Genomic DNA, 13918 nt, shown 5'->3' on the forward strand with positions numbered 1-13918 from the left:
TTGTCTTTTGATTGAGTAATGACGTCAACAATACCGTCACAGAATTTATGTGAACAGTGAAGGAATTGCTGTACTAATGAAATTGTGATTGAATTAAGTAATTTGCTGATATAGCAAGATCGTTTTAAACTACTGTAGGAAATCGTATTATTACCTGCAAATATGCCAAAACCTTGAATAATTTTAAATCCTTAGCAGTGTATTTTGTCCATGCTTCCCAAAAACTAGTGTAAAAACTAGTGTGATGCACATTGATGAATAAAACAAAAAAAAAGTAGAGCTTTAAGTTCCGGAAAATAATACGAATAATATCGGTGTCGGCATAGTGCTTTAGCCATCCTTGTCTTAATAACCTTGTACTTTTGTATTTTTAATTCCAAACTACATTTAAGTCATAATCCAAAAACAGACATTATTGGAAGAAAGGTAAAAGAAGAAATGCAAATCTTTGGAACTACTGACACAATATCAAAAAAATATTTTCATTCATAAAGGAATATACATTTTGTGGACTAAGTGCTCACTACTTACTGAGTCTTCTATAGGCATCTCCTGCATTGTTGTTTTTGATAGAGACACAGTTTGAACTCCCCACCTAATTATTTTATGATGGCACGAGCAATCTGCAAATATGTAACATAAAATATGCAAATTCGTCATCGTGCGTTCTGGCTGGCGAAGTGGCGAGCCCGCGTGGGCCAGTCATCCGCGGCGAGATGCAGCGCCTCCAGATGTGGCGCAGGCGCGGCCCTAACGCGCCGCCGTCTTTTGTTTTTTGCCCAGTTTTTTCGCCCATTCGACTCGCTGGAATACGGACTCCCTGTCAATGAAACAATGCTGGCACAAAAAATATATCCTAAAACACATGTTTATTAATGCGAGACACTTTGGAACAAATTATACAGTATGAAATTCAATTGTTTATATCATTTGGAATTTAAAATTAACACGAAAGTCATTCATATAATAGAAAATACATAAATATTTATCCATAAAAGTATAATGCATATTATAAATTTAAAGATGTGTGCCCTAAAACTGTATTGATCGTTTATTGAAAGTTATTTTCTCAGAAATAATTGATTCTTTAGGAAATATTATAATACAGTTATTAGTATAAAACAATTATCTAATTACCTAAACGTCAATAATTTTACTACAAAATATGTAAGGAAATTAATTTTGTCGTCCAAAATATATTATTAGCAATAATTAGTTATGCATGTATAACAAGATGCCAAAATATAGTAATAACAACGGTACAAGTAATGCAGCAAATCTGAGATTAATTAAATGTATTAATTGTTAGTTATGTAAAACGATGTTAAAGTTAAAACCCCGCCTAGCCCTCTCTCTCCATCTAAATATAATTTAGAGTGCGGAGAGGAGTTTCGAGCTCCGGCCGACGTTGGTCTGACGTTTATTTATGTTGCCTTAGTCAGAACCTACGCCAGATGTTATTTTACGACAACTCGCCACCGAATAAACAATTCTTGTTTTTACTTACTGATTCGTTACCCTACTTTATTAACTTTCTGGGCGCATTTTAAATTGTAAGATCAACTATTTAAGAATTAAAATACCAAAATTGTATACTGTTAGTGAATTAAATAATGGAAATTAGACATAAATAATAACAAAAGTGTTCATCTCACAAACTAATCCGATTCGACTGAATTACATCCATGGAAATGGTGCACTGCAAACTATATCGAAATTGAAAAGCACTCCAATCAATCAAGTCACTGTGGAACTTATAAAAAGCACAATATATCTTCAGAACATTTCTATCACACATGTGGACAAGTCTTCTCAGTTTCCAGACCTGTGGGCACGCCCGCGCAGCTCCATACTTCTTTACATTCCATACGATTATAAGCACTATGGGAAGTAAGGAAGCACGGAACTCGCGCAAGGCTATATGTTCTTGCGTCTTCTAAAATGTTGGCGGTGTTCTGGTGTCTGTATGTTAGGCAGGGCCTTCGTGTGTGACGCCATCTCTTGGAGGGTGGTGGTGCCGCATCGCGCCAGCCGGCGACGTGGGGGTGGCGAGCGACGCGGCGTGGTGGCAGCTCGCGGAGCACTGGCGGCGCGCTCTGTGCGCACGCGCAGACCAGCTCTAAAAATGGACTCAACCGTCGGAGTTCGCTTACGACCCGCGAGTACCATCCATTCCAAATTTGTATTTTCCCGAAATAGATCCGGCGGCAGGCGTCCACCGGATCGGTTTCCCGAACGTGCACCAACCTGCAACGCGCGGCGACTGGCCGAGGTGCACAGCGGAGCCTCGCTCGCGAGGAGGCTCTTATGTAAGGAACACCGTGAACCGCGCCGCGTGACGACCGTATCGAAAATAAACGTGCACGCAGAGTACGATGCCGGCGGGCGCGGGCGCCACATGTGCGCTCCCGTCAGCGTCCGATGATCGCGCGCTGGAGGGGATGCTATTATTAGTAGAAACCATCCACCACTGTCACCTCCCGCGGGGTAGTCGAGCTATACATAGTTCCGATCACGAGATCTGGCACTCTTAACGTTCACTGACCTCTGAAAATGTCTACAAAAATTTCCTTTAATAAATAAACTGTTTAATTAAAGCGTTAATGAATGTGACATCTCGGCTCCCGAGAGCCTAGCTCATTATGCTGAGGAGCAAGCGGTCTGACTGATTTAATTAATAATATTTCAACATGCGTATTTCGCTATACCTATACTTACGAGTCGCTCTATATCATCAATGTAGGTACTCGTAGTTCTAAATTTACTAAAATTAATATCTAATACGGATACTAAAGTATGGTATGTGTGATACATATTTGATGTAATACATCCCTACATTGTGTACAAAGTTGCTATGGCGAGGGCAGTGCAGCTATGCGTTTGAGACGAGTTCCCGCTACAACCCGTAAAGCTTGCCTCGTTCACTCAGTCAATAAAAGAATTTTGGCAAAGTTTCGTAGACAAACAAGTGGGACGACAGCCAACTCATCTTTTGTCTGCTTGAAAGCAACATGGTTTTGTTAGCATTTCGATACCGCAAAGTTGTAAAAAGAAAGTACCTATCTACGGTTAGGGTTCTGTGTAACTTTAGTTGAGCTTACTCATCTAGTTATCTCTATCAGCAATTCAATGTCCTATGTGTAGTGTAGCGTACTCAAATAATGTGCTTTATTTTCTAACCACGCAACATATAACTTTAGCAACATATATTTAATGCGTAACTTTTATTAAGCTAGCAAACGCCCGCGATTTCCTTCACGTGAAGGTAAAAAGCTTTAAGTCTTTATAAATGACATGTTTTTTTAATGTATAAACTATACTTCTAATACTGTAAAGTGTCATCAAATATGTATAAGTTTTTTTTTCGTGATAACATAACGAATCATTATATTAATCACCATCCAAAGCACTGCACTTTCGCGTATTTTTTTTAATATCTATGACCCCAATTCCCATACAAAATGTAAAGAAACTTGTATAAAATATTTTTTACTACATAAAATCATATATGTAAATGTATTTCTATCATAAATGTAAGAGGCAAAATAGTAGTTCAGGGAGAGAAATAATTTTAATGCACTCTTTATCAATATTAGCATTGGATCCGATCAGCTCTAAGATGCTCCGCGTAAAGAATAGCGGCGATGCTGCCGCAGAGTAGCCACAGCGGCCGTCCAAAGGCGCCTGTTGAATATTAATGCGACATTGTTATTGGCCACTAGTGCCCGCTGCTGCCCCAATCGCACATTTCCATAACTTACTATTCTGGATCCGTGGGGAATCAGCTCACTGTAGGAATATGATCGCTTGGGCTGCTCATATCTACCCTGTAAATTCTATCGTCGCGACTATACGTTACATTATGCATTAATAGAATCGGTGAGCGGACCACAGCTTTTGCTTATATTTTGGATTAACTCCACTTAAGTACGGCCGCCGATGTACCGTAGAGCGATGATTCACTGCCTGATTGTTTCGCGTATACAGACATCAGACTACGTCACACATTGTGAAGTTAGCTGTTATTGGCAGCTATAACTTATGCCCATTTGTCTTCAATTTACAATCCAGCCACAGAGAATATTCGCAGTAACACACATAGAAATGTACGCCCGTAGCTCGCTCTGTTTGTTATTCGTTTCGACGCTCATACTTTTTTGCTCTCAAAGTCAGTCTGTAATCACAAGCGTAGTCGTCGTTAGCGGATTCGTCTTTATGCAAACTGTTTGCATGTGTAAATTAAAACAAACGTGATACTAATGAATTATTCTTAAAGTTGCAGCAATGTTTTTGTATACTAGCGACCATTTTTGGGCATTAAGTGATACGTTTTTAAGAGATATAAACCACTAAAAGCAGCCTCACAGCCGGGTATCACAATGAGATTGTACAGTTACCTACCCTAATTGTCAAAGCTGGATGCTCTTTCTCTGGATGTTTCTCAGGACTCGATTTTCTGTTACACATTGTTAAAACACCATGTATGTATGTGCAGGCAGGCCGACAATTCTGTGCCTATTACAGCACGTTCTCGTCTCGTGCTCTATGCAGTCAATAAAACAAATCGGACTGCGTTGAATTTATATTACTCCTTGCTCGACACCGCACAATCTGTGAAGCAAACTCAGTGATTACATATCCTACAAAAGTTTAGAATGTTGGAAACATACAGTATATTGTTTCACACATAATAACAACTTTTCTATGAGCAGCTTCTCGATAATACTTCTACTTACTTTTTTAAATAAGTAATATAAATTCAAGAAACAATCCTTCAGTGACCATCTTTATTTGACAATAAACTTTATTTTTCTTTTTATTGTGTGCTAAATAAAGATTTTATATTTCTTTCTTCTCGTCTTTCTTTCTAAAGTATAATAAAATTTACTTTCATAACTGCTTATAGTCCAGTCAATGAATGCCTTAACGACGGTGTAGAGAGAAATCCGTGGAACACAATTTCTGACCTCGGGACTTTATTTAGCCTAGTTAGGTGGTGAACATAGCAAAAGTCCCCGCCCTTAGCCCTTGAGCCGGCGGGGAGAGGGGGGTTTAAAGGTGCTACTTTTCGGTTTTTCGCTTAATCCTCGGAAACTATGCGTCCTAGTGACATGACTACTTTGAACCAAAAAAAGCATATTCAATTTGCTACAGGTGAGATAGACAAGTTTTTCTATAAATTGTATAGTTTTCGCGGCATCTGCCCTAGAAGGTCTGTAATATTGGAAATTTTATTTTTGTCTTACATGTTCCCATCAGGAGAAAATCGACTAAATCAACATTGAGCAATCATTCTAGACATGCGGGAGCATGTTAAGCCTAGTTCCTGCGAGGGGACTACACCGTGCGTATATTTAGACGAATCACTTTGAGAAACTTTTGACTCCTCATCACTCAAAAACTACTGTGCATTAACACTTCAAATTTGGCTCATGTGTTGAGACTTGCAAGATATACATCAGTTTCAAATTTCATAAATATGCCTCAAACGGTTCTTTAGGTATTGACGTTCAAAAATCGATATTTAGAGCACTAAAATCTATCTATCACATGTGAAATGTTAAAATTTACTGGTTTTTTATTTGTTCCTTCGTATTTACATAACTACCTTTCTGGATGCCAAATTTGAACCTTCGAGGTCATCTGGAAGTGGTTAGAATTTGGTCTATAGGTCAGACATGTAGATTTTTGGACGTCAATATCTAAAGAACCGTTTGAGGCATATTTATGAAATTTGAAACTGATGTATATCTTGCAAGTCTCAAAACATGAGCCAAATTTGAAGTGTTAATGCACAGTAGTTTTTGAGTGATGAGGAGTCAAAAGTGGCTCAAAGTGATTCGTCTAAATATACGCACGGTGTAGTCCCCTCGCAGGAACTAGGCTTAACATGCTCCCGCATGTCTAGAATGATTGCTCAATGTTGATTTAGTCGATTTTCTCCTGATGGGAACATGTAAGACAAAAATAAAATTTCCAATATTACAGACCTTCTAGAGCAGATGCCCCGAAAACTATACAATTTATAGAAAAACATGTCTATCTCACCTGTAGCAAATTGAATATGCTTTTTTTGGTTCAAAGTAGTCATGTCACTAGGACGCATAGTTTCCGAGGATTAAGCGAAAAACCGAAAAGTGGCACCTTTAAACCCCCCTCTCCCCGCCGGCTCAAGGGCTAAGGGCGGGGACTTTTGCTATGTTCACCTCCTAACTAGTCTAAATAAAGTCCTGAAGTCAGAAATTGTGTTCTACAGTTTTCCATCTATAATGCTTTATTGACTGGACTATTATGAAAAATATAAAGACTATTTTACTAAACTCTTAACAACATCAAAAATATATTGAATAGTAATTAGTAAGCCTGTGGTCTTACAGGAACATTACTTATAACACCACTACATACTATGGCTACATTGGCGATAACTTAGCACAGTAATGGCAAGTGTTGCAAGTCAAATTATAGTTGAACATTAGTCTGGCGCATAGTCGTAGCACCCACGCATTACTCACGATCACCATCGCTCTGGACTGCCCTTTCCGATGATCTGACTTTATGACTCATCACGAATCATGGCTGCGGTATCCGAACCTGTGGGCTACCAGTACATCACTAGATCAAATTATCATCTTCACCTCTACCCTTAATTTATATATCTGATACATACACTCAATAAACACATTAAGTACTCATTGTAACTATTTTCACACGTTTTAATCTTCTGATTCATTTAGTACCTACTTTCTTTGCTCTATACAAGTGACACCATATCCGAGGTGCCATGTATTTTCTCCCGGGAATCGACACATGAAATATACGCGTAGTATTGATGAGACATTTGACAAACCACATAAATGAGTATCAATCAATCTGAACCGCTGCCAAGTTTGACCTAGGCAAGTGTATAATAATATAATAACTTACATTTTCACGCGACTCTATTTGAGTTCATTATTTGATTTGTCTAATATGTATCCAATAAATTAATGCATAAAAATCTTTCAATAAAAATAACAGGACGACCTTATGATTTGTAACTATGCAAAATGATATTCCCAACCCTACAGTTTTGAAAAGATCACGTCTTGAGATAAAAACTTTTTAGTGAATTTACAGTTTTAAGTTGAACACGTGACTGTCTGGATCTACGTGTCGTACCATTCCATCTAACTTTGCATAAACTAATAACACTTAAAGTCTCACCTCATAGTGTCTACTCTACATAAATAAATTATATTATTTATTTAAAGTTGTGTTCTATCATGTTTTTAAAACAAAACAAACGAAGAGTAGGTAAATACAATCAAGATAAATTGGATTCTACCAGATTGTAAGTACCTAAATAGATCAGTTGATTGATTCATGGTCATAATAAGTTGTTATAGGTATTTATATCTTTAGACAATCAAATGGTTATAACAAAACACGTCGTTACTTCAGCTGAGTTTTCTGTAAAGAAAGCTGACCTTTGTTCTGCTCGTTGATATTATGAATATGATCACCATACAAAATCAGGCTGATCGCCTTTTTGTTTGAATAATGAATCTTTAATCGATTCATCGACGGGGACTATCGATGACAGATAAAATAAAAGAATATGTGATAATACTGATCGTGCCTATAATTCCTCGTAAATAAACAAGGGAATTCCACAAAAAAATCTCCTCTTATTTTTGTCACTTTTATGATTATTACCACTAAAAATGTATGTTACAAATTACTTTCAAACTTTACTACTGACTACATTTTTTCAAATTTACTTGTAACTAGGATCTAGTATCATTTATTGAATTCAATATCGGATTATAATATGTTCAATGAACCTGATCTACTCAGTCGCTCATATTCATAGATAGAAATTATTTCAGTACCTTAATTCCTTCTCTTTCTTATTGAGATCCAAGCAGCTCTACTTTCATCATAGTCCTGAAAATTACGAATGTAGGTATTTTATTTCGACTCACCATTCACACTTCGTGACATTCCAATCCCACGTCACGAAATATTAAAGACATCCAAACATTGTATTTGCCACAATCCAATTCCACGCTTTTTATGCATTGTAACATGGTTCTACAATTTAAAAAAAAGTTGGTATGCGTTTGTTGCACTTATATTGACACGCTTATAGGAAGAAAACGCGCGACACACGGCTTGCCGACACCAACTGTAGCGCGTAGGACGAGCGCGAGCGTGCGCCCGCCGCGCCCGCCGGTGACGACGCTTGACCTTATTTAATTAGTTCGTTCGTTTTTACTCTTTGAATGTAATACGGCATATTAAAATGTGTGTACTCTAATTTACTGTTGGCAACAGCTCCATTACTGGAACCCGCTCGAGCTACTCTTCCAACTCAATAATATTTACGCACATACTGTTTCAACACTTGAACTATGAGGAAAATATTTCGAAAAGAAAGCACATAGGTAAACTTCAGTTTTTTTGTTATGTATAGAAACATAAACCTTGTAGGTGATGCAAACACGATCACTCGAGCTATTTCGGTGTACAGTTCAACCACCTCGACCATCGTCGTCGATTTCTGCAACCGGGATTGTAAATCTTCCTCCCGTACAACTATGTGGGTATGGCATGCCTCGCATTCCCGTCTACACAAAGAGCTGAACTAAACTTAATTTTAATTGATTTTTGCTACCTTCTTTTGTATATGATCATAATCTTCTCTTACGTACGAGTAAGTACACATTTTAAAAACAGACAGCAGAAATAGTTATACTTAAGTCGAGAACCCGTGCTCTATAATAATCGCCCGTGCTGGCGGCACCAGCAGACCTTATTATTTTCTATTGAGTCTACTGAAAGTTGCACAGTGGCGGTAGTGCGTTTGAAAGTAGGATGTCGAAATATTAAGACGCGCTTTTAACTTTAACATTGTTAAATTATTCAAACAAAGGACATCTTGCACTTTATGCTCGTAGGTAGAGTCCCTCCTCTCTAAGCAACCAAACAATTTAGCGCTATTTTCATGAAATAATTTCCGCCAACAACACTGCCCTTACTATCTACACAAGTATGCCAAAGCTTGTGGAGTTGCGGTTTTGCTCATTTAGGATTAAGTCGGAAACTAGTGGATCAATATAATGTTACACTATAAATTGTATGCTGTTATTAGATTAGTCGCCTTCTATTAATGGCGTCACATTTGATAGTCAAGGTGTGTTTGAGATATCAAATTACGATTTCACGTTTTAATAGTTTTCTTCAGTTTTCCTACATAAGAAGCTGTCACATAATTATACGTAGGTAGGTATTTTTTCTCTATAAAAATTTTCAAGCTCTATCTACGCCAAACTGCTTGCCCCAATATTTGACTGAGAACGGATGATGGTATCAACTTCGGGTGTTTTTATGCATCTTTTGAATAAATATTATAATTTACTACTCTTTGATTTGGTAAACCCTGTCTAACGACAACTTTTGACTAGCATTGGATTTTAATTCAACGATTATACTATTATTTCAAGTAGGTATGTATTATCTATTAAGAGTCCAATAAAGTATACTATCTATCTTAACGGGAGATCACACATTGTATTTGTAGAAACTGCCTGCCTGCCCCCAATGTGAACTGTGACAACGTGTAACTAACTTCGCGGGGGCGCTACCACTTTGGACACTAAAAAACGATGGATCCAACTTGGAGAGACCAAAAAACGTTACCCCCAGTGACTGTCATCAACAATTTAGTATCCACGAACAATGACTCGTGTGAAACGGAATATTTCTACTACCTATTGTTTTTTGTTTAGCCATTTTAATCATCTAAATCCATAAAAAGCAAGCAATCCTAGAGGAATACTGCCATTTTCTCATAAATATGTAATTTCGCGGTCCCTTTTAATTACACTTGGAAGGGAGGAATCTAATGAGCCGTTTTTCCTTAGAGATGGGTAGTTTCTTTCGCTTTTCTACAAACTTAACCTAATTAGACTTCACCATTCTACGATTGCCTCCCTCTTGTGCATTTAGTCTTGCAATTAGCTGCATCTGTATCTAAATAAGAGTCATTAGTGTTCACTAACAAGACAAATGAAATTGTGTTTTATAATACAAATATTAAAACGTATAAATGAACATTTTATTGCTGAACATTTATGAACATTCATGATTTTTTCCTACTCTATAATAGCAAAATTATGTAATTACTTATCTTAGCAAAGCAATGTCAGTAAATATTTGTATACAGTATAAACATTTTTTACCTATTTTTTCTGTTTTAGAGTTAGCGTCACATATTCTTTTGTGATATTTATCCATTCTATCGAAGATTTATTTAGAGTGTGTTTAATCTTGGTATTTCTATTCCAGCGCCATGAAGATAATGCTGAGCAAGCTGCCCCGGTCGTGGATAGTGGACGACGCTAAAGACGACGGATACACCGCACTGCACCTGGCGGCGCTCAATAACCACGCTGAGGTGGCAGAGCTGCTAGTACGCGGTGGAGCACGACCTGACCTGCAGAATGCCAATCTGCAGACTGCACTACACCTCGCCGTGGAGCGTCAGCACACGCAGATCGTGCGCCTGCTCGTCGCACACGGGGCTGACCTCAACATCTGCGACAAGGTACCTGAGACACGCTCACAGCTCACTCTATTGACTAGCGCACTCCGACCTGGATAATGCTAACCTTACGACAGCGCTGCACCTCGCCGTGGAGCGTCAGCACACGCAGATCGTGCGCCTGCTCGTCGCACACGGAGCCGACCTCAACATCTGCGACAAGGTACGTGAGACACGCCCAGTAGCTAACTCTAATATTGATCAACGGGCTCCAACCTGTAAAACGCCAACCTACAGATTGCGCTGCACCTTGCCGCGGGGTTAAAGCATATCAACTGCTTGCTACAACCACGGAGCAACAGAAAAAGGAGACTAAGTACTGTATGATAGATTGGGTAGACCTCAACATTTATAGCACTCTCAACCCTAGAGCGGAAGCTTATGCAGATTACACGAAACTGGCATTAACTTCGGTTAATGGAAACTTACTACAGGCGATTAAGTTTTAAAATAAGCAGAGTATTAATCAGTAAGACGACATAATAGAAACTGCAAGTATATTCTGGAACCGCCGACGGTAGGTACCACAGATATAGATATACCTAGATAACGCGAATGCACCTACTTCGCGTGTCCCGATCCCGATAAATCATCGGAATGAGCTGCCGCTGCTTACAGTCCACGCGCGTCTGTTGTTGCATGCGAACGGCCGCGAAAACTAGAAAAATGCCTCAATGTGTGATAATTAATTGCAATAAGCCAAAAATTTCGAGCTCCCAAAGGCAAGGACATATTTCCTATCACGGGTAAGTTATTTTAATATTATATTAAGTGTTAATTCATTTTAAAACATTTTTTTAAGTATTCCAAGCTGTGGTTTCAAGAATGTACCTAAAAATCTATAACTTACCATTCAAAAAATTTTTTACGATACATTGCCGGGTTTGTTTTGAGCATTTGATCTGACGTTATGTGTTAAGAGGCGATGTATAACGGACAAGCGCCACTGTCGCGCATCGCTTCGACTTCGTTGTACACGCAACTTCTCATTCGTCTGTCAAATTTTGCTACTAGTGTTGTTCGTTCTACTACTTTAATCAATAATCGATTCTTATCGATATCGGACAGACGAATGATACTAATTATTATTAAAAAATAACTCTCATATATAAATAAATATTCTAATTAATGTGTATTTTGTAGTATTTATATGTCTTTTTTTCCTAGTTTCCCACAAGATGCAATATTAAAAGAAAAATGGATCGCGGCTACGGGACGGAAAGACTGGTTTCCGACTAAACATAGCATAGTGCCATTAAAATTTGTTCAATTCATTTTGAAAGTACCTGTTTTATTGACCCTTCAAAAAAGAAGAGATTGTTGAAAAAAACGGCATGCCCCACTATACATATATTAAAACGGATTGACAATGATGATGAGGTTAGTGAATAGGTTTAATGAGTAACAATATTTTTATTAATAACGTATAAAATACTAGCTGTTACTCGCGACTTCGTCCGCGTGGAATTTTCACAATAAAAAGTAGCCTATGTCCTTTCTCAAGGTCTAGACCATCTGTATACCAAATTTCATACAAATCCGTTCAGTAGTTTTGGCGTAAAAGAGTAACAGACAGACAGTTGCTTTCGCATTTATAATATTATTACATATGAATATTATATTATTATACAGGGTGTTAGGTAAATGGGTATATGAGCCGACACTAGCCCATGTTAACATGGTCATATAAATGGTATGGTGAAGTCAGAAATTTGATATCATCATTTTAATTTTTTTAATTTTCATACAAAATAAATTTTATTAAATCCGATTTGTATGAAAATTAAAATAATTAAAATGAAGATATCAATTTTCTGACTTCACCATACCATTTATATGCCCATGTTAACATGGGCTAGTGTCGGCTCATATACCCATTTACCAAACACCCTGTATAATATACCTATTATATAAAGTTAGGATATAGTTAGGATTAGGATACATATAATATTATACATATACAGGGTGTTAGGTAAATGTAGGTAAATCATATACCCATTTACCTAACACCCTGTATACATATATAATATATTATAGGTATTGATATTATAAATGCGAAAGTAACTCTGTCTGTCTATACAAGGTGTTAGGTAAATGGGTATATGAGCCGACACTAGCCCATGTTAACATGGGCATATAAATGGTATGGTGAAGTCAGAAAATTGATATCTTCATTTTAGTTATTTTAATTTTCATACATTCGGATTTTATCAAATTTATTTTGTATGAAAATTAAAAAATATAAAATGATGATATCAAATTTCTGATTTCACCATACCATTTATATGCCCTTGTTAACATGGGCTAGTGTCGGCTCATATACCCATTTACCTAACACCCTGTATACAGGGTGTTTGGCGGAAGGTTAGACAAACTTCGTGGGTGTATATGTAAGGTCATTTTAAGAATACGAGTTCGCCCATTTGACCCTAAGTGAGCCACTTTTTTTTTAATTGATAATATTTTTGTTTTTATTAATTTTTTTCCCAAATTTGACCTGAAAACTGCTTAATTTTTTTTATCGCGTATTTTCAACCGCTTTTTTTATTCGATATTAATATCGAATATGTCTTTAGTCAAATAAAAGAAATTTTAGATCCAAATAATGATTGAATAGCTAGTTACGAGCCGCCAAAGTTTAACAAAAGTACAAACCACGATAAAAAATTCAACTTAGAAGTCGATTTAAAAAAAAAATGAAGGTGATAATGGATTGCCAATAATCTTAAAAACATCTCTAGCTTCTCTTCTTTCTAATGGTATTCTATCACATGTAGTAGTTACATATTGAAATTCGTCAAAAATTCAAAGTTTATGGAAGAAAATTGAATAATAATACAAAATTTATCCATATCGTTTATCGGATCGTGTCTAAAATTAGCCTTTTGTAGTTATTTAATTGTGTTTTTTAAAAGAAAACTACATGTGACTTTGTCTCAAAATAAACTTAAACAGGATGAAATTAATGATACAAAAAAATTAATTATAAATATGTGTGACAACACTGGCGGCTCGAAAAATGCCCGCGCAGCAACGATGTATTATAATAAGCAATCTGTTTTAGAAATATACATTTTTATTTAAAATTCAATGAAAATATTATCTATTTCAACATTCCGTTTAATATCATTCGTCTGTATATCTCATTCGTCTGTGTATCTCATTCGTCTGTCAGATAATCGATGCCATTTCTGTGATCGTAGCGGTGCGTTGGGGCAACGGCGGCATCGGCATCTTTGAATCGATTACGATTTCCCGTCACTAAATGTTGGCTGTGACGTCACAGTAGGTATTAAAAAGTCGGCACGCTTGGTTTTAATACAGATCGTGTTA

The 13918-nt window shown here is 37.1% G+C and overlaps 1 protein-coding gene across 1 annotated transcript in view; it reads left to right on the forward strand.

Annotated features, from left to right (window-relative positions):
* Nucleotides 1–13918, forward strand: part of LOC135087581 (E3 ubiquitin-protein ligase mib1) — a 172338-nt gene that overhangs the window by 151200 nt on the left and 7220 nt on the right. Inside the window, exon 15 of the mRNA XM_063982309.1 lies at nt 10330–10588. Within this exon, the coding sequence (XP_063838379.1) occupies nt 10330–10588 (259 nt within the window). The remainder of the gene's footprint in view (nt 1–10329; nt 10589–13918) is intronic.

The sequence above is a fragment of the Ostrinia nubilalis genome, chromosome 3, assembly GCF_963855985.1.
Source record: "Ostrinia nubilalis chromosome 3, ilOstNubi1.1, whole genome shotgun sequence".
In the NCBI taxonomy this organism is placed as follows: domain Eukaryota; kingdom Metazoa; phylum Arthropoda; class Insecta; order Lepidoptera; family Crambidae; genus Ostrinia; species Ostrinia nubilalis.